We start from the raw sequence: 25,198 nt of genomic DNA on the forward strand, positions 1-25,198 counted from the left end.
TCAGAAAAAAGTCGGCAGAGAGATGCTGGAGTCTGTGATATGATCTTTGATCATCATGATGGAAGAGATGGTTTGAACTTCCTCCTCTCTCTCTGGTCCTGCTTTGTATCCATGAAGTCTCATTTTCACCTGCTCTGGGGTTTGGGGTCATAATTCATGTTTCATTAGAGCTTTTGAGATGCCAATCAGTTTTTACCAGTTGTGAAACAATACCTTGTTGCTACGGTTATGCAACAAGTATCAATAATTATATCCAGTTTGAATTATATCAGGACCTTGTTGTTATTTGTTAATAAATACATTATTAGCCAAAAACAATGCAAACATTTTCAAGAGAGAAATGTTTATACATGCACTGGGTCACTTTGACCTGAAAAGTCAATAAGAAATTCAGGATTTGCTAAGATGTGGAAAAAAATTGTTGTGTTTTAAGTATTTAGGCCAGGGGTGGGCAATCCTGGTCCTCGAGGGCCAGTGTCCTGCAACTCTTGACTGTCTCCCTGATCCAACACACTTGAATCCAATAGTTGAATCACCTCCTAAGTGCAGTCAAGTTCTCCAGAGTCCTGCTAATGACCTCATTATTTGAATCAGGTGTGTTGAAGTAGAGATACATCTAAAAGTTGCAGGCCTGGAGTTGCCCACCCCTGATTTAGGCTGATAGGAAACCGGTGTTAAAGATTCCTGGAAACTTTCATATCTGTCCACCATGAAGTGAGCCAAGAAATCTGTTTCAGCCAAACAACTTGGATTGGTTGAGAACTCTAGACACATGTAAAGCAGACAGGCTCTAGTGTAGATGCACCCTGCTCTATGTGAGAGTTGTGCTCCTAAAGATGTGTTTGACTATGGATTTTGTGTATGAAGCAGGTCCGCTAGACGAACCCTTCACATTGGCCCCAATAAAACAAACAAAAACCGAGTCTCGAGTAATGATTTATCTTTGTTATTTGTCTCTACAATACAATACGATAGCTACTCTCTACAATAGTTCTCAAAACTAATTTTGCATAGGTTTCAATATACTTTATTTTATTGTGTGAAAGTTTTATCCCGTGGGGATAAGAGAAAAGTCACTATGATTTTAAACATGTGGATTCCTTGTTTTTAAAAGTGACTGCAGACAAATGATTGCAGGTGATGTAGTGCAGAGGCTTTGCAGCATGCTGTGTTGGTGGGGGGTGGAATGTAGAAGAAGATTGTGGAATGGCTTGGAGAGGGGCCCGGTCCCAGTGCAGGGAGAAAGTCAGGACTACACCATTATGAATGCACAAAACATTTTCTTTGAGACAGTGGTTTTCTAGAGAAAGCTTTCAACATGTTATTTTGTAATGTAGGTGCAAGGAATAGATAGTGCAACTGTTCCCACATTTTAAAGAAGTAATGCAATGGAAATACTAAGAAACTGTTACAAATCTTCAACCCCACTTTTAACCAAAAAGAACTTGAGTAAATTTTCACACCAGGACATATATGCAGAAAGAATAATGTCTGGTCCATATAAAACAATTCATTTCAGTTGAATTGTGTTATTTTAAAGCTCAAATTCACAACAGATGTCTTAAAAAGTTCACAAGACAAACCTCTGGGCCAAGACATGACCAATTATATGGAATATGGAATTCAGTTTGATTCTAATTTGGTTCACAGAGCTGAATGATGAAGATGAGATGGAAAAGAGAGGAAACTTGATGTTATTCAGGATAACTCCTTTCCATTAAGCAGGCATTCTGGGTTTATTACATGGAAGAAAAAACCCCAGAATATTTGCAGGTGAAATGGGACGAAGGTGTTTGGATTCCACCTGTTAAAACGATAAGCTGAAGCCATAAGTTTTAATGGTTCAGCTAAAGTCTTTTTCCTAAAATATTCATTACTTCATAATACTAGAACTCTAATTGTGCATTGTTAAATCCAACTGTAGTCAGGTTCACATCTTATTGCAAAATTACTGTTAAATTTTGATATATCTCAGGAAAATTGGCTCATTGCATCAAATATTTGACTTTGCAATAATCCCTAACGCAGCACACATGTGATAACAGTGAAGAGGAAAAACTCTTCACTGTTTCACAAAAATAAAATACTTTGTTTTAGCTCAAAAAAATTAAAAGACTTTAGACTTGATGCAGCCTGGTGCCCTCAGACAAGAGACTTAACCTGTACTCCTGGTCTGTCACTTAATCTCAGTAACAACTTTTAACTCATGTAACAAAGACTGAAAGGAAGCTGGTGAGTCGACTAGAAACCAGTCAGTAAAGCAGGCAGGTAAAGGGTAATAACCAAACACCAGTCTTGATTGGCTCAGTGTTACTCCTAGCTGTGTGAAGGCCTACTTATAATATTCTAAATGACTCACAGCATCAGGGACAACCGAGGAGTCTTCATCTAGAAGCCTCATTCAGTTTTCTTCAGAGAAAGTGATGCTGCACCACTGAGCTCTCATACTGGTGTCAAACGTTTGTGCAGGTTTGTGCAGCACATAATTTCGTTTGTGCCACTATAATTTAAAAGGTATTAATAAATATTTCCAGTCAACCTACCCCCCATCCACACTCACCCAGACATTTACAAAGTCAAACAAATTTAGTATCAATCAACTGTGCAGGAGCCAAATTCACTCAGGTATATTTTAGGCTTGAGTAGCTCCAGCTGTTAGCACAACTTGAACACAACAGTAGCCTTTTCCAACGTGTCAGCAGATCATTTTGAAGTAGAATTTAATAAGTACATTGCTGTACTATACTGCTACTAAAGGTATGTTTTTTCAAAGAGTTACTCAAGAAATTTAGATAAAGTAACTACAGTCACTACCCACCATTGCAGATGACATGTGAAGGTCATGAGAAGACAGAGTGAGAGCAAATGTATGGCTATGAAAAATACATCTGTACTTAGAATGAAGGAAGATTGAAATAAATACCAAGTGGTTAAAAAGCAGTATTACATGAAAACTCAGGCAGAAATGTATCTTTTGATAGCTACTCAAAACTTTTCTCAATGTGATGGAAAAAAACCTCACAGAACAAGATCAATTTCATGAGTTCTTAGATCAAACCTGATGCTCATGAGTACAACACTCAGAATGAGGTTCTGGGATGTTTGGATGCTGAAATGGGAAGAGAGAGTATTCACAAGGAGGTAAAAGAAGTGGTGAGGCTTTTTTATTTTGGGAGATGAGATACATTTATATTTAAGACTTGTCTTCATTTTCTTTGAAGAAACAATACATACTTTTTCAATGTTTTTATGGATATTTTGTCAGTTCCATTTAAGGGATTTTCACTTTAAATTACTTGGCTTGTTACATCAAGAGGTCCACCATGCCAAAATATCTTGCCACTCTTTAGACCCCCATGTCAAATTTTTTGGGTCTGCCACTTATAATGTTTTATCAAAAGATTCATTGAGTCCCACTACGTTTGCATTGGAAAGCAGTCATGGGTTGTATTTTGGGGGCTGTGTTTGGTGTTTTGAGAAGACAAGAGGAAATTTCATCAAAACTGCAAAGTGTGTCACAGTTTACTGATACCACAGAACCTGTTGAGTAATAACTGTCTTTATTGAGCAGTTTCCCATTTTAGGATCAGAATAAGTTGGCTTTCCCATATATATATAGGCCTAAGCTCCAGCTCTTTGCTTGAGTGTTGAGTGAGTCACTGCTAATCCAACAGCCATGATGCTCCTAACTGCTCTCCTCTGTGGGTTTCTGTCCACATCACAGGTGAGATTAGAGTCTAATTATTATAAGGCTTTGCTGTAACAATTAGTTCACTCTGCTGAAAAAATGACTTCTACTAAAACTAGAAAAAATTGTGGATTATTTTGTGTTTGACTTACACTGTCTCAGACTAATTGACTGCTTTTTTGCAGCCTTTATTTGTAAAGACTGATGACAACGCTGGTAAGACTTGACTTGTATTGTGTAAATATGTCTCTTAAAACATTATCTTTAATGACATTTTAATTCTTGATTAGTTCATATGTTTTGTTGTAATCACAACTACTCATTCCCTTACTTCCCTGAATCTGTGTTTTGTTTCACAGGCAACAACATTGAGGACGATGACTTCAGTGTCTCCACCCTGCTGGAAAAGGCCAATACTAACCTGGGTATGCATGTCATCTAGAACTTATGCTGTAAAAGATTTGAATATAAGCACCTCTACATACTAACAATACATCAAACCTGCTAGCCTTTATATCAAATCTGATGACAGGAAGTACACAATGACCTTTCCTCTTCTTATATTTGACAGGGGAGAACTTGGATGACCCTCTGGTGATGTTTGGAGACATTGCCGTGCCAACGGGTCTACAGAATGCTGATCCCTGCACTGCTCGAGGCTGCCTGTGGAATAAAGACCAGGACGGCAACGTCTACATTCCGTACAGTATTTCCAACCAGTTCTGTGAGTGATGTAGCAAACTCTTCAAAAGTGTGGGAGTGTGAGTGGACTGGGAGTGGATTGTCGCTGTCAATGCTCAAGCAAGAGGCGGGGGAGAGGGCAGGAGATATTTGACTCAGTCTATCTCTAAAAGTCTACTGTAAAATTATAAAATATATTTCACATGTAGCTCAAGAAACTGAAACATATTAGTTAAAATGTAATGAATATGTTAAGGCCACAGAAGTGTTCATTTGATCATGTTTTATGGTGTTTTTCATAAATCATACTGTTCTGTTTTATCATTCCTGCTGCTTGCTGCTGCAGTTTTGATTTGCTGGTAGTGATTGGTTGTTTTCCATCTAAGCATATGCAGTAATAGCTAGAAATACTCTAATTGGAAGAAAAAGATCTGTCTGTGATTGGCTGGTGGTTACGTTGGGAGAACAGAACAGTAAGAGCAGGAGTTTGTCAGAGTGGAGAAAGATTTATTAGCTTGTTTACATGTGCATTCACGTCATTGCACACTCAGGTTGGTGACACAAATATAACAGCATACAGTTTGAAACAGCTCATAATCCCAACATGGCTTCAAGTTATTGAGTAATGTTCCACCTGGACTATCTTTTGGGAGAGATTGTCTCGAATAACCAAGAAAACAAAGTTAGAATCAACAATACAATTTATTACCGAAAAATATACAATACAATGTATAATAAGAACAGATAAATAGTTTCAGTGGTCCAGCATTTCAGTGCTGGACCACTGATGTGCATCAATAAGGTAACAAACATGTTGTGGCACCAAACAATAGGATTCAACTCCTATTAGGCATCTAAACTAAGCTACGCCCTAAAAGGGCGTTTCTGTCTTCAGTGCTTCAGCAACTGAATTCTGCTTTTCTACTTGTGTAATGTAACATGTGTATATGAGTGTGTAGATAAAAGAAACAGGAACTTTTCTGTTGCAACTACCAGAGGGAGACAACCTATCTGGCCTAATCAACACATTTTAACACATTATATCAATAAAAAGCAATCTGATTAAAATAATAATGACTCAAGAATTTAAAAGCCTTAAACATTTAAACATAATCCTAGAACAGTAAGCATATACTCTACACTACTTTATAACTTTTCATCATATCTCAATATGAAATGTTTATGGTCTTTGGGACATAGAATGTAGCTTACCTGAACTTGGTACCTGCATGTCCAACAGAGAGGAGCCAGCAGCCTGAGTTTTCTTTCTTTTACAGTTTTATCTAAACTCCTGATAGCTGATCGTAGCTCAGCAGTGTGTTTTGCTTCAGGGCTGTAGGAAGCTTCACATCCACAGCCCCTTTGCTTGCTCCCGAGAGCATACAGAGTAATGACAACAACACATATCCTTGCACACAATTAATTGTTACAGTTACAGCAGTAATGTTTCCTGTCATATTTTTTCCAAGCTCAAAGAGAAAGAAGCATCATCGTGAGAGGTCTGGAGTCATTTCATGGCTCTACTTGCCTCCGCTTCAGGCTCCGCCAAAGGGAAAGAGACTTTGTGGACATCCAATCCCGCTCTGGGTAACAACCACGCACCATAAAACCAATGCAGTGCTCTCCCACTTCACCAGGTCAGCTGGCAGATAGTTGTTTGTGGTGTGATGTAGTCATGTTGTATCAATCCAGGTGCTGGTCTTTTGTTGGCCGTATTGGTGGCGGTCAGGTGGTGTCGCTGAGTCGCAACGGGTGTGTTTTCCACCAGATCGTCCAGCATGAGCTGTTACACGCTCTGGGCTTCAACCATGAACAGACCCGCTCGGACAGGGATAGCCATGTCCGCATCCTTCTGGAGAACGTCATCCGTGGTGAGCCGCCGTACACACTCCTTTATAACTGTGTTCAAATAAATATGGAATAAGAATTTTTTAACTTAACTTGTCTAAATATATAATTCAGAGGAATCATAGAGTTATGTTCCCCACCTACAGGACAGGAGCATAACTTCAGGAAAATCGACACCAATAACCTTGGCACTCCCTATGACTACAACTCTGTCATGCACTATGGAAGGTAATGCCTGCATTCATTATCCTAACCTCTGAAAGGTTTTCATCTTGTCTTAGCTTGCTGGTTGGATTCTTTGTTCAGGGAAATGACAACTTTGTAAAATCAAATATAAGATCTAAATGTCACTTTGGCCCTACAAGAACCTTTGGAAGAGTGGGATTCTTCAGGAGAGAATGTTCCTAAGCTGGGTTTTTTTTTTTGTCGAAGTACCATCATTTTTATATAATCTTCATAAATTATTTGAACACAGTTCTACATGAAACCCTGAATGGTTGTACATGCTTGTATGTCAGTATGCGGTGTTTATGATGAGCTAGCCTGCTCTGTACATTCATCCTGAGAAACAACACATTGAAATTGTTGTTTCTTCTTGATCACTGATTTCATTTTCTTCAGTTTCCTCTGAATAAAATGCTAGGGGGTAGTAGTAGTGAGTGACTTGTGTGTGTAGGACTAGCTAGGTCTTGGCCTGTCACTCAGCTGACACTTTTTCTTAACCTGTTCAAGACTTGTGCTGCAAACATTGTCAGCAGCAGCAGAAAGCCAGACTGCCTGAACAAAGAGCTAGAGCGAGAGTAGGAATATTTTTATGGTTGTCTTCTCAAAGATGGAGAACAGGTTATCCAATATTAAGTTCTTTTATTTCTGTATTTTTTATTTATTTTTTGTTCTCCAACTGCCTGAAGAAGTCTAAACCTCCTCAGTACCACACCATTCTTCACTTTAGTTTAGACCTCTAACCTTCATGCTGCACAATAGAAGCAAGAAGTGATTCAATAAAGTGGCTGAGAAGAGAAATAAAATTTCTGGTTCTATTCTGGCAGGTTTGCCTTCTCTAGGAACAGAGAGCCAACCATTGTTCCCATCCCCGACCCAAACGTAGAGATTGGAAGAGCCACTGAGATGAGTCAGAATGACATCCTCCGGGTGAATCGCCTCTACCAATGCAGTGAGTATTTCTTCCAAAATCTTGCCTTCACCTTTCCTGGACGAAGGGAACAAAATACCAGAGGTCGTTTTTAATCCCTAATGAGCCGCTTGGCCCGAATCTTACAAGTTAAAACTGTGGAGTGATCAGTCAGTCCAGTGGGTTTTATGACAGAAAATCTATCAGCTTTTACTGATGTCTCTTTTATTTCATTGCAGATTCAACTGTTCTTAAGAATAAACGATTTGCGTTGGGAATGCAGTTCCTCTGAGAGTTCAAAGTAAGCTCAATGTTTCATTACACAGCGGTACCTATAACATTCTCAGTCACACACAACATGTGATATTTTACAATAACTGTACACGAGCAATTCTAAGAATATTATACAACATTTTACTGATGATACATGAAGGAATATTTTTTGCACATCCAAAATATACAAGCTAAAAACGTATGTTGCTTCATCAGCATTGACCTACAGAAATGTCTTATTTTATCTCTGCAGAGACTGTAGGTGATGTTAGTTGTTAGTTTCACACACCATATGATTTAAAACTGTTGTGTGTGTCCTTGAACTTAGCTTTTAAATTATTCTGGTGATAACTATTCTTTTCATTGCATCTTTTTCTGTAACCCTACAGGACGAGTAGCAGACATACAGAGGAAGCTGCTTGCTTTTATTGGCTTCTTTGTTGACCTAGTGAGAAATTAAAACGACTGAACTGTCACTGTCATTTTACCACAAATACACAAGAACGGATGCTTTCCAGCTTGATGCAATGCAAATATTAATAAAACTAGTCAAAGCGACCTAAATGTTCACTGTGCTTATTTCTTTCACTCAAAATACAACATCAGATTCAGCAATGTGTCTTCTGTATGTGGCCCATATCAACTCTGACGAACACAGGTGATCAAACATAGGAAATGGTATCAGTGATAAGCCTCAAGGTGGAACTGATCCGAAAGCTCAACTCAGATCTGTGAGAATGTGACATTTGGTACGATTAGAAGTTTAAATAATCACTATCAATAACTATTTTAGCTTAGGCTTTGATAAGTACTAGTTTTTTTTCATAGAACTGAAGACTCTTATGTTGAAGTTTGTGCAAATTGTCACAAAATAGAAAGACTTGTAATTATGCTATAAGAAACAGTGTTAAAAGCAGGAGAATATGGTTTAGGTTGTAATATTTGTACTAAAGTAAGAAGAGAATAAACGACTTGGTAAAGAAACTGCTCTGCAGAGTAAAGTGGGGAAACGTGACATGAATACGTCACAGTGAATACAAGAATATTTGAATACATGAGTATTATAGAAACAGAGATGTATGACATTGGTTGACAGTCACCAATAACATTCCCAATCACATGGAGGGGAGGGGGCAATAGGGTTACTTGTTAAAGTGTGGACGAGAATTTTTATTGTTTTTAAATAAGCATTCTTGTGAAGAAAACATATGTCTAATATTAAAGTTACAAAAAAAACCATTTTTCATTCATATTTTCTTTGTAAGTGTCCTTGCAGTTGTAGTAATATGCATTTGCCATCACAAGGCCCATCACCATGTGATGGTTTATGCTCTGGGGCAAAGCAGCCACAGGCCATAACCAAACCTTACAGAATAGGAGTGGAGTTCTTTTCTTGGTAACTCCTATGAACAAAGAGTAGTTGTGTCAAAAAGCTCCAGTTTTCTCATGTCTTACCAGAGAACATTCTCACAGAAGCTTTATGACATCTGTGGCGCTAACTATAGGACCCACCTCAGTTTAACATCTTCATGTAGTCACATTATCGTCAGTCTTTTCTGAGGTTTCATATTTTTTCTCCAGGACTTTCATTAGTTCATTTTTAAATGATTCTGTTCAAACACATTTCAATCTCAATATATGATATTCATTAGCTAATTTTCAGTATTTTTTAATGTAATTTATTTCTTTTGTGGTCAGACACACACAGAGCTGCTGCAACACACTTAGTCCGGTCATAGAGAAATATGGGTTTGTTTCTGAAACACCTGAACATAGACCTGGGTATATGTGGTTGAATAAACATATAATTTGGTAGACTCTACCAAAAATACAGCCCATGTTAGAAAAGAAAAGCAATACTTTCTTGCTTCAAATGTGTCTGTAATTTATCAGTTTCTTTTTGTTTACCTGTCCCACCAAGTGGCCAGAGCTGATCTGGGCTGTCAGGGCCATGTATTCTGATCAAAATCAATCTTTCTTGTTGCATGTATGAACAAGCAGTCCATCATGCTGTCTGTACCAAATGCCACCATCTTTTTATGTTGAAAATGTCAAGATGTTACAGAGGAGCTTATCCACATGTGACAACAGGGAAAACCGCTTCCCCCATAGACATTCTCAGTTTAACTACATGTTCTGTATAATAGAAGACATTCTGTTTCTATTTCTGTAAGGAAATTACTTAACTTAGAAAATATATTTTCTAAGTATCAAAATTTTAAAATAGGCTCTTTAGTAGATTCCTGCTGCATGCTCTCTTTTACTCAGTAAGGAGAAGTGTTGGCAGAAGTGTTGCATTCAAGTTCAGGTTCTGCTTGTGAACAACACCTACTGTGGAAAAAGTAGTGTAGTGTGTTTCTAAAACGCGTTTATGCCAAGTAGATATCCAATTGCATTAGAACTAAAACTAAAAGAACGTTTGCTGTATAAGCACACCATTAAGAAAACCTGTTAACTAAATATGAATACTCTCAACATATTCCTTAAAGATAAATGTTTTCTTTTCACGAGCAAGATGTGTCATCAAATAAAAATGTTGTAAACTATTGGGAAATAATAATTTTACAATGTTTGCTTTAGATTATTTGTTTAATTAAGGAAGTTTACTTTGGGTTTTACAACAAAAATATAGTGTTTGGTCAAATGATGTTTTATCTACAGAAACCTTTTGCAACCATATTTTTTATTTGTTTACTTTTTGTTGTTGTGGGGAAACCCATGCATCATCTGCATGCAGTTTCATTTCCTTTTAATGTGTGCAGGGAATCATAAAAACATAACAGAAACATGAATCGTTTGAATTTGAAACAATAATTAATTTCTATCAGAATGTGTAATCTACTCTCTGAAAAAGTGTATTTGTAATACACTTAATTAGTTAATGACAAACTGCACTCTGAATATCTAAGTGCTCTTACTTTCTCCATCTGTTGGAGTGCTATAGAATGCAACAAAGTTAGCATTTCAACTTTGTTTCATTATTTATTATTTTATTTACTTTTATACATAATTCCGAAACATGTAAAGCAATACACATCCTATCACCTTAATTTTTAGATTCATATTTGTGAAGCAATTTCTGTCTCGAAGCCCAGTGAAAAGGCCTTCTCCTCCCACTGCAGGGCGTCCTGTCACTTCTAAACACTAGATGGCGGTAGCACAATTCTTCGATAAAATAATTGCTATTAGTGTTCCAAAAGTAAGAAGAGAGTATCCCGTCTATTCAAAAATGGCGGATACATGCGGACAGGTCCTGCTGGGATCAGGGCTCACCGTCCTGTCTCACCCTGTGATGTACATTAAAGTCCTCATCCAGGTAAGTGGGACATGTTCAATGACCAGTTGTCGGTCCAACATGGTCTTTCAGTAGAAGCTCCGCCTCAGAGCCTGGCGATCCGAAGAGCGAACCGGCTCCTCGATCTAATAACGCAGCTAAATATGTCTTCTGCAGTTGGAAATGAGCTTCGTCGTGTAAAAGCTGATCTGTGAGGATTTAATAAAATAACTGTTGGTTATGCTGAAGCTAACATGATGGAAGGTGTCCAGGAGAAGCTCCAGCTCTGCTCCTGTGGTGTCCGCGTGACCTTCTGTTGTCAAACTCGGTGTTCTCTGCGGAACCCCGGAGACCGTGGGTCGGGTTCGGAGTTCCTCTGCTTCGTTTAGGTTCTGGTGGAAGGGAGGGACAGACAAACGAGTGAACGGTCGGTAGGACCGTTTGTTTTAGAACAAACCTGCGAACACTGGAGAACTAGCTTTGACAGCTAACCTGGCCGTCGTGTTGTCCTGCTGTCCCCCAGCAGGGACATGTCCGTCAACTAACCAGAGTTGGATTCAGTGAGGAAGAACCGAACCAACCTCACACGGTTCTAGTGTTTTTGTGGAGTGAACGTAATATTGAAGCAACATGTCAACAGGTTGGGAGACTAAAAGAAGGAAGTGTGTACCAGCTAATCACAGTCTACTTCCTGTCCGCAGGTCGGACATGAGCCGCTGCCTCCCACTCTGGGCAGGAACCTGTTCGGCCGACAGGTCCAACAGCTTCCGGGTTTGTTTGCTTATGGTAAGCCTGTCTACTCCCTTTCACCTTTATTACACTGACTCTGAAGACTTATCAGTATAATTATATAATCATGTGTCTTAGCGCTTATTACAAAGCCGGTGAGTGCTCAGGTGTTTCTCCAGGTGAATTTCTGAACATTTCTGCTCAGACGTTCTTCATTTAATCAGCCTGAATGTGAGTACGGTGACGTTCTGTCTGGAGGGTTGGATACTGTTTCCCCAGCGTCTCCTCGCCGCTCCTCACCGCCCAGGAGGCAAAATACGCTTGTTCAGCGCTCATAAGAAGCACGCGCTCTTATCCAGAGAACTGACACCGTGTGTGTACATATATATATATATATATATATATACACCCCTGACATTCCTGCAGATATTTAAATATATCTTTTTCATGGGACAGCGCTGACAAAATGACACTTTGACATAATGAAAAGTAGTCTGTGCAGCTTATATAACAGTGTAAATTTATTCTTCCCTCAAAATAACTATATACTAAATACACCCATATATCTAAACCACCGGAAACAAAAGTGAGTACACCCCTAAATGTCCAAACTGAACACTGCTTGTCATTTTCCCTCCAAAATATCATGTGACTTGTTAATGTTACTAGGTTTAAGATGTGCATAGAGAGAAGATGTGTTCGGTTTTGTAGTACAGTTCTCACAATCTTTTATACTGGTCACTGAAAGTTCCAACATGGCAACTCATGGCAAATAACTCTCTGAGGATCTTAAAAGACAAATTGTGGGGCGTGCGGAGGGGTTAGCGCGACCCACATTCAGAGGCAACGTAGCCTCTACGCGGCTGTCGCGGGTTCGACTCCCGGACCCGACGACGTTTACAGCATGTCTTTCCCCTCTCCTTCCTCCTTTCCTGTCAGCCTACTTTGAAAAAGGGACACTAGAGCCCCCTTGCGGGGCGATAAAAAAAAAAAGACAAATTGTTGTGCTACACGAAGATGGCCAAGGCCAAGGCTACAAGAGGTTTGCCAACACCCTGAAACTGAGCTGCAGCACAGTGGCCAAGATCACCAGTGTTTTAAAAGAGCAGGGTCCAGTTGGAACAAACCTAGCGTTGGTTGTCCAAAGAAGCTCAGTGCACGTCCATCACATCCAAATTCTGTGTTTGAAAGATAGGCACAAGAATGCTGTCAGCATTGCTGCAGAGATTAAAAAGGTGGAGGGTCAGCCTGTCAGTGCTCAGACCATACGCTACATACTACATCAAATTGGTCTGCATGGCTGTCACCCCAGAAGAAAGCCTCTTCCGAAGTCTGTACACAAGAAAGCCTGCAAACAGTTTGCTGAAGACATGAATTACTGGAACCCTGTCCTATGTTCTGATGAGACCAAGATTAATTTGTTTGGTCTCCAGCATGTGTGGCGGCAATCAAGTAAGGAGTACAAAGTTAAGTGTGTGATGCCTACAGTCAAGCATGGTGATGGGAATCCCATGGTCTGGGGCTGCATGAGTGCAGCAGGTGTTAGGGAGTTACATTTCATGAACTCCAATCTGTACCGTGAAATATAGAAGCAGAGCCTGATCCCCTCCCTCAGGAAACTGGGTCACAGGGCAGCGTTCCAGCAAGATAATGATCCCAAACACATCTCTAAGATGATCACTGCTTTACTGAAGAGGCTGAGGGTAAAGGTGATGGACTAGCTAAGCATCTCTCCAGACCTAAACCCAATGGAACATCTTTGGGGCATCCTCAAGCAGAAGGTGGAGGAGCGCAAAGCCTTGAAGTCAGCTCTGTGATGTCATCATGGAGGAGTGGAAAATCATTCCAGTGGCACACAGCCTGGGAGCCACTGGCTCTGGTGAACTTTTGAGCTCTGGTGAACTCCATGCCCAGGAGAGATAAGGCAGTTTTGGGAAATAATGGTGACCACACTGTAGGAACTGTCAATAAGGGGTGTACTCACTTTTGTTGCTGGCGGTTTTGACATTAATAGATGTATATAGAGTAATTTTGAGGGCATGTGTGTATATACAGTACAGACCGAAGGTTTGGACACACCTTCTAATTCAATGGGTTTTCTTTATTTTCATGACTATTTATAAGGCAATAAATCCCACTTATTAACCTAACAGGGCAGGTTGACCTATGAAGTGAAAACCATTTCAGGTGACGACCTGTTGAAGCTCATCAAGAAAATGCAGAGTGTGTGCAAAGCAGTAATCACAGCAAAAGGTTGCTACTTTGAAGAAACTAGAATATAAGGGGTATTTTCAGTTGTTTTACACTTTTTTGTTTAGTGCATATTTCCACATGTGTTATTCAGAGTTTTGATGCCTTCAGTGTGAATCTACAATGTCAATAGTCATGAAAATAAAGGAAACTCATTGAATTAAAAGGTGTGTCCAAATGTTTGGTCTGTACTGTATGTCTGTATATGTGAATGTGTGGATATATATGGGAGTGTGTGTGTATATATGTGTGTACATACATGTATATCTCTATCATCCATGTCACGTTCACACACACCTATGCAGTTCTCCCTGTGTTAAACTGGGGGAACGCATCCTGATGACTAAAATTCACCCATCAGGTCCCGTCACCCCAGTTTAACAGAGGGGAATCAGTATCTGATGGGGAAATGCGAGTCAAAGTAACACCTGATCAGCTGCTGGAGCTGGTTCTGTAACGTAACAACTCCATGAGCTGGAGAGAAATTCATGACAAGATTTAGGTTTGCAAACCAGCCATTTCTCTCTATTTCACAGCTATTCTTTGCTTTATGTTGCTGTATTATATAAAATTCACATAAATTACATTCAAGTTTTTATTCTGATAAATGAGCCTGATCAGAGGCCATATTCCAATTAACTGACATATATCCATAATTACGTCCCTAAACATATCGAGTAATAGATGTGGCCCTGTTCTAAGCGCAGCAGGACTATAGCTTAATAAAATTATCAGAAATTAGATTTTCTGTTTATTTACTAAAGTTTACATTTCATAATTTTTAAAGCTCAGTCGTGTTCATGTTTTCACATTAAGGTTTCTGCACATGTCTGATGTGTTTTCTAATCTATTATATTGTCATTTTCTCTATATTGCAGCTAAGCACATTATTAAGATAGATGGGAAGGCTGGACTCTACAATGGACTTGCTCCCAGGCTGTGTGCCGGAGCCATAGGCACCGTTGTTCACAGCACAGCTCGACAGGTAGGCCTGAAGACTTCAGCTGCACAGTAAAACTCATTCTGGTCATCTAAACCTTAAACTGCAGCCTGTCACCATAACACATTTTGCTGATAAATTGTGCCAGACAGAAGTTAATGCGATAAACAATATATTGTTATTTTGAGAGCATTTTTAAATTCTATAATTGTAAGGGCAAAACGGTGCAAGAACACATTTTCAAAGATCAATAAACTTTAAATTCAAATGAACGCTTAGCACTGGAAGACATGTTAAATATCCAAAATGAATAAATACCTGAAAAATAAAATAAGTTATAAGGTCTTTGGAAACAAAATTGTTTTTCAAGAAAAGGGCTAGTTGAGACCACAACACCAGACTGAAGACTTTTGCTACCCAGTTTTTGGTAGAAATTAAGAGAGAAAAGACGAACAATAAATTAGGCAAATGGAAATTATTGAGCTAGTTTTATTTTATTATGCAATTACTAGATTTATTACGACAGACCTAACAGCAATTCAGCCTTTTCTGTCACTCATCTTTCATCTGCTGAAATTACTAATGCCACACTTTACTAGGTTGGAAAAAGCTGTAATTTTTAATCTTTAGTGGTGTTAATGATATTTCATGTTCTTCTAGATATGTCAGAAAAAGAGCTCACTTCAGGTAAGACTGCCCTGCTTTCACTGACTAGCTTTAAATTAACCAAAGACTTATAAGTTCACCTGCAGTGTTGATTATTATGAAGCAATAATAACAATATTCACTTTTTGGAGTTTATGCCTCTGATGGTGGCAACATGTTAGAGCAGCTCTATGACATTTGTTCTTATGTGCCTGGTGGAATCATTGAATGTTTGGACAGTTACTCCCTCTGGTTACCCATGCTGTTCAGCTGGAAGGATTTCTGTTCTGACTTCTGGTTCAGGGCCGTTATTATGATGTGTAACCATGACAATAATGTATGGGTTATACAACTGGGAGCAGCTGATTAACAGCTCAAAAGTTCAAATTATACCTGAACTCTGACCCCACCCCCAGAGGAGGTGAAAAGGAAGCAACTAATGGCGTCATCCTGGACATGTTTCTATTTAACATCAACTCTGTTGCCTGGATATTGAGCTGTTAGCATGACATGAAGGTCATGAGACTGAGATACAGCAGTAGTCTTCAGTGAGAGACTTCATCAAATTTGGAGATCCTTCCAGCCCACAGCATCACCATCCACAACCACTCTTTGAAGATACTTGGATGATACATTTTCCCTCTGAGATAAATGAGATGTCATTGTATTAATGGTGCATTTCCAGACACATCCATGCTGTGAGTAGAGGTCACAGTGGTGATAAACCTGGAGGTGAACCAGTTTCAAAGTGCTTCTAATATACATGAATCCCAGTAGAACATGTGCTTTACCTGGATGTTAACACTTATTGCTGATCATATGTCATTACATATTCTTCCCTGCATAACAATAATGCTTGGTGTGTTGTGTTTGTGTGTGTGAACGTGTGTGTGACGTACAGCTTCCAGGTAGCAAGCCGAAAGCAGATGAGAACGCTCTGAAAAGTGTTGCTGAAGAGGTAAGACTTGTATTGTTCTGTCCAAGCTCTTCATTTAACTGACTCAGTTTAGTTTTAATTATAGCCCAGCTCATAGTTTACAACATTGATGGTCAAAATATGAAGGAGCCACTCACTGAGAGGCAATCATCTCCATAACAACTCCTCTGTTTCCACCTCACTAGACATCAGTCTATATGGTCAGGTTGACCGCTGACCAGCAGCAGTGATTCACTCATTTACCATCAGGCTCAGCAGAGTCACTAAAGCCTAGTTGATACTGCAGAATCTTTTTTGTCACAATTTCCCCATTCTGACAATTTTAAAACGTTTGGCATTCTAAGATTATGGCTTAAGTTAATGGTAACGATAATCCTGCTGTGTATGGTGTGTTAAGACTGATCTGGTCCAGTCTGTAGGACATCAGGACCGCTTTGATCTAAAATATTCATATTCAACATGTTCGATTATTTTGGCCTGATCTTGGCGTGTTACCAGCGGAGGCAGTGTGTTTGGTTGAACCTCTCCTCTGAACATTTTGTTGACTGACGTCTGGGAGTTCAGACTCTACATTAGCTTCTGCAAGGTGATGCTCTAGCTGTTTTTTTTAAGTATTCTTTGTGAAATAATTTACAGTAGCAGTGTTTACTGTAGTGACGTTCTCCAGTAATTAGCCTAGTGTTTTTGCCCTGAATTGTCCACAGACTACCAAAGAGATGATTGCTCGATCGTGTGCCACCATCGTCACACACCCGTTTCACGGTAGGTCCTGTTTCTCTGCTGGAACCAGCTTAATGCCCATAAGATTGAGGACTAGTCTGTATGTTGAGCTGACCTGACTGGCCGTTTCTTCCAGTGATCACTCTGAGGTGTATGGTTCAGTTCATTGGGAGAGAGACAAAATACAGGTAATGTCAGATTTTTCATACGGAAACAGTCATAATAAGAAGATGTTTCTCCATGATCATGTGTTCCTTCTGGTTTCAGCGGCATGCTTGACTCCATTGTTACGATCTACAGAGAAGAAGGCATTTGGGGCTTCTTTGCGTAAGTTTTACGTTGCTTGGTAAACCCTCAAATATTTGACCCATCCTTAATGCAGAGGTCTTTTATCTCACTTATTTTATTTATTATTTCATTTTATCTATTGTAGTCTGAACACATTGTACTCATACCAACACTAGAGTTCATTTAAAAGTGGAATGCAAACTCTTTCTGGATAGCCAGGAATGGAAGAAAAGTGACCTGGTGGTCTCAGTGCCCCCTGCCCTCCTCCCAACCACACCGTCAACATGTTTTCTACATATTCATCTCAACAGGCAGATGTTGAGATGAATATCATAACACAATTTAGTTTTGGTTGTGAGCAATTCAAACTGTTCACAATCCAACATTGTGAACAGTTTGGATTGAAAAAGGGATCACAATGTGAAGTTATGGTTGTTTTAGCACAGAGTTCACCTGATGTGGGACATGAAATCTGTTTTTTACTTTGAATTTTTGTTAGAATGTCCAATCAGCTACTCATGATATGATCACTTCATGGTAAGGTTGTCAGAATAATTGATGTTTAGATCATCTATACTAAAACAAGATTATTCAAGATACCGATTTTTGCATCCGAACTGATATAAACTGATCATTTTTGCAGTGCTGCACTAACACTGCTGTGATCAATAAATAATCTGATCTGCAGTTGACCTTTGACCAGGTCAGAGGTAAAACGGTACAACCCTGCCCAGTGGCCCTGTCCAAATACTCGCACCCTCGTTCCTCCTTATGTCCTTCAAATGTGCGTTCATGTTGAAATGTGTTGGGACATCCAGAATAAAGAATAAAGAATAGTGACAAACTAACTGAGGAAAGTCAAACAAAATGTTACAAATGCAAGGCAAATTTCAGATCTTAAATTAAGATATTAACATATTGATATATAGATTGGGCTTTTGTGATGCAATGTTTAAGCACTCTCTTAAATAAAATTATTTCACTTTAGAAATAGAGGTGATTTTTAGAAAGCAGCATTTGTGAATAAAAATTTAACCAGAGGATTACATTAATATCATAATTTAATTCTTCATCCCCTGCCAGAAAACCACATTTTATTACATTAAAACTTAAAGATAGAATGGATTTCTTGTACAATATCCACTTTTGAAAATCTTTTTAAAAATAATAATGAAGTTGCAATTAAAAAAAGGTGTATTGTCTCAAAATCTCAGTCACAAAACACACAGGAATTGATAGTCATTTTGAATTTCTTTGCAGAAAGTCATATGAAAAACTTTATACATAATTATGAAATTAACATAAGTTTTTTGTGAGAGTGGAATAAAAAGGTTTTTGGTTCTTATTTTCTTCAGAGATATCATCATGATTTAAAAAAAAAAGTTTTTTCTCACAGGAGAAGAAAACTGATGTCAGAGTTCCTGGTGAATTTCTTGTAACATTTTTGGTCTATAAAATCACAACATTCATAGTTTATTTTAAAAAGGATATTTTAGTTAAATTAGTCTTTTTATTTTTGATTATGTTGTATGTTTGTCCTTAACTTGATCTTTGTTAGGACGTTAGTCAAATGGCAGACAGTTAAATTGAATATTTGTACATTTTAATGTGTATTTTTTTGCCATCTTCGAAATATGGCAAAGTTCACAGAGCAAGCTGTCTGTTGCAAAAAATAGAATAAAATCAGTTTTCAAAAGTAAAGTATTGAAATAATTTTGGTTTCACTCTACTGAACATGTGTGATTATATAGAATTTTCTGTATTCAACAAGTCATAACAAAACACATAGCTCCAACAAATAGCTATGTGTAAATGTAGAGCTCCAACAAATACCTCCAACAATGACTTAGGAAAGCAAAAATACCTTTACTGTACATTTAAAACAATTTGTTTTGTTGTAGTTGTACTTTTTAGCAGCATAAATGCCTAAACAATAACCAGACCTGCCATTTTGGATGTTGGAGTTACGACACAGGCGTACTGTCCCAGTTCTCACATTTTTGCACGCTTTTAAATTCGAACCCTTATGGGCACTTCGACTGGATCCACACTTCACAGAGGGGCATAGGGGAATAGGGTGCACACTGTGCATTGGGACCTGATCAGTGTCGTTTTTTACCTGAACACCAGCTGAAGGTTAACGCGGGGAACCACGAGCAGCGATGCAACATTCTGTAGGGAAGGTTTAAGACGTGACACCAAAACAAACCAGAGAGAACTTCCTGCTGTCACTAACCTCTGTCTGGGAACATTAAGGGTTCTCATGCAGCTACAGTGGAGCCAGCAAGGTGGGCCGAACCAGAACTGTGTGAGTACACGTTTTAACAGTGTGTACTGTTGAAACGTGTGTTAGGAGCGGCTTCTCAGCTCCTAATGGCTCTTACTGCTGAAGAGTCAAGATCAGTAGCCAAGATCAGCTGAAGTCCAAATTGAACCATAGTGAGCTTTATGCAGAGAAAACATTATGGCGATGAAATGGCTGCCCTGAGCTCCAGTGCAGTGAAGAAGTCAAGTCTTCTGTACAAGCTTGATCCTGTTGTTACTGATGGTGTGTTGAGAGAGGGTGGCAGACTGAGCAAAGCAGCAATACCTGAAGAAACAAATCATCTTGCAATTTTGCCTAATGAAAACCATGTTTCAAAGCTCATTCTTCAACATATGCATGAAAAGGTTGGACACAGAGGGAGAAGTCCGATGCTTTCTACCCTTTGATGTCAGTACTGGAGCCCTCATGCTAATTTAGCAGCTAGAAAGATAATCAGAGACTATATGGTGTGTCAAAGACAACAACAATAGCCGATCAACAAATATATATGCTGTATAGAGAACAACAAATATTTGCCTCCAACTGAGCCAAGTTCTGGAACCTCTAGCTCTACATTTACACTGATACTCATTTACTGACATGCTGAACATCTCATTCTGCTACATACACTGTTTTATAAACACACACACACCATGGACAAGAAGAACTTGAAGTCATGGAGCATTGACTGTTTTTGCTTTTTTATTTTTTTATCAAAGAGGACATATGGACTACAAAAACATCTATGTATAACATGGACTACTGCATAAGTTGATGTTTTTAAATTAATATTTTGATAATGGAAAGTTATTGAAGAGCTAAGTCTGCTCATGTTAATATTAATATTGCATTTGGTAATGGCCACTTATGCAGATATTAGATGTAATTCTTGTACATGAATTAGGGGCTGGGATGTTGTGGCCATTTATGTTAAATTTTGTGAATTGTAATTTCTACCAATTTTTAGTTTTCTTCTTTGGGCAGTTAGAATATGTTTACGTTAGTTTAGAACTAAAATCTGTAATTAATTTTTATATTTGGAATTGTTTGGATTACTTTGGTAACTGTTAGACCCTCCCATTAATTTGAGTAATTAAGAACACACCAGGTGTTTTTTGGAGGTTTAACATTTGGGCAAATGTCCGGTGTGATGATGGGAGGTTTTTGTAACATGATTTTTTTTTTTTTTAACCACTTTTTGAACGTGAAATGTCAGATTAAGTTAACTTTTGTTTTCAACTAAGTTGTAAGAGATTTTTAATAATAATTTTGTAGATATTTTTACAAGAAATAAAGCACATATTTTTTTTCAAACAATCAAGTCGGCAGTTAGTGCAAGAATCAAATCACCTGTTACCACCCACAACCCTTGTTGTAAATGTTTGGTTTTGGAACCTAGAAGGCATCGTGGTTTTATGGGGCATTCAAGAACACCTGGTACACTTTAGCATATCAGAACAACTCCAAAGTGATTTACAACCTTTTTTATTTTCAAAGTGAGTCAACAATCCTTAAACACAGACATTGAAGTGGTTTTATTGTTGTAGAATCCATCAGTAAACTTGCTTAGCTCTTTTGAAAAATAAAAGCTCAGACCTAATCTCCAATCAATTTTATAGAATCCACTTTCTGTCCGTTTCACCTGATTGAAGTGGACCGAACCAGTACTTTAGTGGACCGTTACAGAACTAACTCAGCTCATATGTACACTTGAGCAGGTTTGATGAGCGTTTACGTTGAATAGCTCCATTTATTAAATTTGTTAATATGTGCTTTGAGATGGTGTAAATGTAATTTCAGTTGAAATGTACATTGAATGTGTCCTCAGTGGTCTGGTCCCTCGCCTGCTGGCTGACGTCTTGTCCTTATGGATCTGCAACCTCCTGGCTCATGTCATCAACACTTACGCCATCGATGACTCGGTAGGCTGCTCTGCATCGCATCAGCACATTATCTACAGAATCACATGCTGCGTTTACTGCTGTTGGAGAGGTTAAGGCCACCGAAGGGCCTGATTACAAGCTAGAGATCCTACTCACAAATACACAAATAATTCATTATAAGGACCTTTAACTTAAACCTTCGGCAAGTAGTCAAAGCTGTTTTTCTGGCTCTCTTTCTAGAAAAAGCTTGTACGTTAGTTAAATTGAGGCCTGTTGCAATAAGCAATAAATAAATCACATGATGTCACATGAAATTTAAGCAAACTCAATAAATTCCATTTGCATGATTTTTTTGTTATTGTTTCTACCAAAAACTGGATGACTAAAGTCTCCAGTCTGGTACAATTTTGTTTAGAGACTTTACAACTCATTTAATTTAGTTTATTTATTTTGGATATTTTAGAATGTCTTCCAGTTCCCCTGTTAAAATGTTTATTGACCTCTGAGAATGTGTTCTTGCATTACCATTATATTACTTAAAATGATCTCAAAACAATATTACCATTTATTGCAATAACATCTGGGACAATTTATCATCCAGCAAAATGTATCATTACAGGCCTAGTTAAAGTCAGTGGAAATGAAACGTTCTCCTTTAGTGCTGCATATTAATATAAAGTCATAAACAAATTTGATATTCCTAATTTGAAAGCAGATCCTATGTTTATTCCTGACAGATAAAAACAAAAAGTCATCACTTCCTGTCAACATGTTCCTCGTCCTGGATAATATGATGGACATTTGTCCAGTTAGAGGTCTGGTGGAACATGAAGGCAGACTGTTGGTTTAGTTTGAACAGAGCTGTAGTTCTACAGGCGTGTCTGTCTCTATAATCCAAACATCTGAGCTCTAATCTTGGATTTGGAGAGCTTCATAAAACCTGCTTCAGGTTTTAGTAGTTAGTTGGTCATTTAGCACTCTGAACAGACATGAGCAAGAAAACATGTTGTTGATGTACGTCCAATGGAGTGCAGCGTTGCACTGAGAGCAGCCGTGTCGGTTCCACATGGAGCTGCTATCAGCTGAGGTGGTTCTTTAAGTCATCACCCAGTTGTTGTGTTTTCCAGATGAGTCACACAGGAGAGATCAGGAACTGCTCTCAGGCGGTGACCGGGGTGAGTATAACACACATTGCAGAACATGCCTGCAGCATATGCAGAGTGTAATGTGCATGTGTGTGTTCTTCTGCCTTCCAGTTCTTCGCAAGTATGCTCACCTACCCCTTTGTTCTGGTGTCCCACCTGATGGCTGTCAATAACTGCGGGTAAGTTGGCAACTTAGCTGCTGAAATATCTCCGATCAGATGAGATGCTGATGTGTCGTCCTGTCAGGCTGGCTGGAGGCATGCCGCCCTATGCGTCTGTATACCCCACCTGGGTGGACTGCTGGAAGCACCTGAGCAGGGAGGTAAGAGCTGTAACACAACATGCAGCAGCAGCTGGGGGCCCTTGCATCACAGAGGGCGCCGCACTCAACAACTTTTGAAATGTGCAGCTCACAAGAAAGAATATGTATATAGATAGATAGATGTAGATATATCTAGATCTTTAGATCTATATATATATCTATAGATCTATATATACTGTATATATATAATTCTCTGCACCTATTCCGATTTACATGAAAGAGAGCACAGCTGCATGGACTGCACTGAACACATATGTAAAGTAGTATAAATACCCAGAATGCTCCCACCACATCCAAATAATAATCATGGCAAGCCATGATCAGCTGCTCCATGTATCCATCTCTAGGCCTGTCGCAACAAGCAGTAAAAAAATGAATCGCAGAGCTCAATAATTTTCATTTGCATCTACCAAAAACTGGATGACAAATTCTCCAGTTTGGTGTTTAGTCTCAATTAGCCTTTTTTTTTAAAAAAAAAAAGGACAGTTACAGACACTTTATAATTCATTTTGTTGATTCTGTTGTTTTATTTATTTTGGATATTTAAAATGTCTTCCAGTTCCATTGTTAAACATTCACTAGTTTACTGATTGCTGAGAATGTGTTCTTGCTTTATTATGTCATTACCATTATATTAATTGAAAATAGTCTCAAATCGACAATATCATTTAACACCATCACTTCTGGTATAATTTATTGTCCAGCAAAATTTGCTAGCCATCGTTAAAACATTCAGCCTCCACATTCTGCTGGAAAGAAAGCTTTCCTCCTGTTTGGTTCTGACCCGATGAGCAGAATCATCTCTCTGCTCTCTCTTTCAGGGGAATCTGGGCAGAGGCAACAGCCTGTTTTTCCGGAAGCTTCCTGCTGGAAAGAAGTACGTTGTTGATGAGAAGAGATTTTTTTGAAAACCCCGTTTCACATAGTTGTAATAATAAAATGAAACAAACTGTAAAAATAAAAAACATTGTCTAATCAGGACGCCCAACTGTTGGCACTTAATCTTGCTTTGTTTACTGTGGGTCTTTGCTTTACCCGCCTCTCACCATCTGAAGTAATGTCGTTCATTTTGACCAACCTTTATTTAAGTGATGTTTCTAAAGGCTGATTGTGGACGGATGGAGAGAAAAACTTAACTCTGTAGTCAGGTGCTTGTATAAATTTCTTCTGATTGACCCAAATAAAACCCTTTTTTGACTTCAGCTGTTCTGTACAGTAAATAATTACATGTTAGCTAATGAGTGCTGGAGGAGCCTCTGAACACAGCAGACTGAATGTTCCACTCCAAAACATTCCTATCCTCAATAAACTTGGGACATTAGAGCCAGATTATTATTAATCTCCCAAGGTGAGACCTTTAAAACTGCAATATGTGACTTTTATAAAAAAAAAAAAAAAATGTTTGCTTGTTTAAAACTGTCACCATGTCATGACAGTTTGGTATGAGACAGACAATCTGTGGAAAGACCAAGCTCCTTCACCTCCTGCCTGAGCTAAGAAATGTACCGTTCCCATGGCGCCCTGACCAAAAATAACCAATCAGAGCCAGGAGTGTCTTAATGCTGTCAGCCAATCACAGATTCTCACCGCTAAATGTGCTAATGGCGAGAAACAACTTGCCAAACAGGAAGACTGTTACTCTGCCATCATCTGTGGCCATGGTAACTAGCCTGAGCCTTCATGGCAGGCTCTGCTGTCAGGGAGAAGCTGCAGCATAGCAGGGAGCAAAGGTGTGAGGGCAGAGGAGGTGAAGGAGGGATGAGCCCTGTACATGAGTGTGATTGACAGCAATAAGACCCTCCTCTTGGCTCTTGATTGGGAGAAGGGAGAGGAACTTGATATTTTTTTTTTCCCACAAATTGTTTCATACCATACTGTCACAGCAAAGTGGCAGTTTAAATAAATAAAGCTGCAAGTTAAAGTCCTGTGTGAAGCTTAACCCCGCCTGAGAAAAATGTTGAAAAATTCTAGCAAAGTGGGCGGAGTGAGGAGACACTGAAAGGCCCTCTGAGTGTCAGGGCTGTGGTCACCATAAAAGAAGCACTGTTTCTAACTTGAACTTTTTTGCCATATTTAGTGACTTTCCAGGCATTTTTAGCAACTTTTTCTGAAAAAAACAACTTGTCAAATCTGGAAAT

The 25,198-nt window shown here is 38.8% G+C and overlaps 2 protein-coding genes across 2 annotated transcripts; both read left to right on the top strand.

Annotated features, from left to right (window-relative positions):
- Positions 1-3,618: 3,618 nt before the first annotated feature.
- On the top strand, positions 3,619-8,180 carry LOC102231118 (high choriolytic enzyme 1-like). The gene is made up of 10 exons (XM_005813664.3): positions 3,619-3,724; positions 3,874-3,904; positions 4,048-4,113; positions 4,260-4,412; positions 5,839-5,956; positions 6,062-6,240; positions 6,364-6,445; positions 7,267-7,391; positions 7,589-7,650; positions 8,012-8,180. The coding sequence occupies exons 1-9, from the start codon at positions 3,677-3,679 to the stop codon at positions 7,639-7,641; spliced, it is 855 nt and encodes a 284-aa protein (XP_005813721.1). The 5' UTR covers positions 3,619-3,676; the 3' UTR covers positions 7,642-7,650; positions 8,012-8,180.
- A 2,519-nt stretch (positions 8,181-10,699) lies between these two features.
- mtch2 (mitochondrial carrier 2) lies at positions 10,700-24,262 on the top strand. Its single transcript, XM_005813665.3, has 13 exons — positions 10,700-10,938; positions 11,598-11,682; positions 14,754-14,860; positions 15,476-15,502; positions 16,362-16,418; positions 17,102-17,159; positions 17,254-17,305; positions 17,385-17,444; positions 21,539-21,632; positions 22,721-22,768; positions 22,850-22,917; positions 22,985-23,060; positions 23,882-24,262. The coding sequence occupies exons 1-13, from the start codon at positions 10,771-10,773 to the stop codon at positions 23,966-23,968; spliced, it is 987 nt and encodes a 328-aa protein (XP_005813722.2). The 5' UTR covers positions 10,700-10,770; the 3' UTR covers positions 23,969-24,262.
- The last annotated feature ends 936 nt before the right edge of the window (positions 24,263-25,198 follow it).

The sequence above is a fragment of the Xiphophorus maculatus genome, chromosome 4 (assembly GCF_002775205.1).
Source record: "Xiphophorus maculatus strain JP 163 A chromosome 4, X_maculatus-5.0-male, whole genome shotgun sequence".
Taxonomy (NCBI): Eukaryota; Metazoa; Chordata; class Actinopteri; order Cyprinodontiformes; family Poeciliidae; genus Xiphophorus; species Xiphophorus maculatus.

Coding starts and splice junctions, on each gene's coding strand:
- LOC102231118 (XM_005813664.3), top strand. CDS start 3,677: ATGATGCTCCTAACTGCTCTCCTCTGTGGGTTTCTGTCCACATCACAG. Junction 4,413..5,838: donor CAGTATTTCCAACCAGTTCT/GTGAGTGATGTA, acceptor ATTTTTTCCAAG/CTCAAAGAGAAAGAAGCATC. Junction 5,957..6,061: donor GACATCCAATCCCGCTCTGG/GTAACAACCACG, acceptor GTATCAATCCAG/GTGCTGGTCTTTTGTTGGCC.
- mtch2 (XM_005813665.3), top strand. CDS start 10,771: ATGGCGGTAGCACAATTCTTCGATAAAATAATTGCTATTAGTGTTCCA. Junction 14,861..15,475: donor TTCACAGCACAGCTCGACAG/GTAGGCCTGAAG, acceptor ATGTTCTTCTAG/ATATGTCAGAAAAAGAGCTC. Junction 16,419..17,101: donor TGAAAAGTGTTGCTGAAGAG/GTAAGACTTGTA, acceptor AATTGTCCACAG/ACTACCAAAGAGATGATTGC.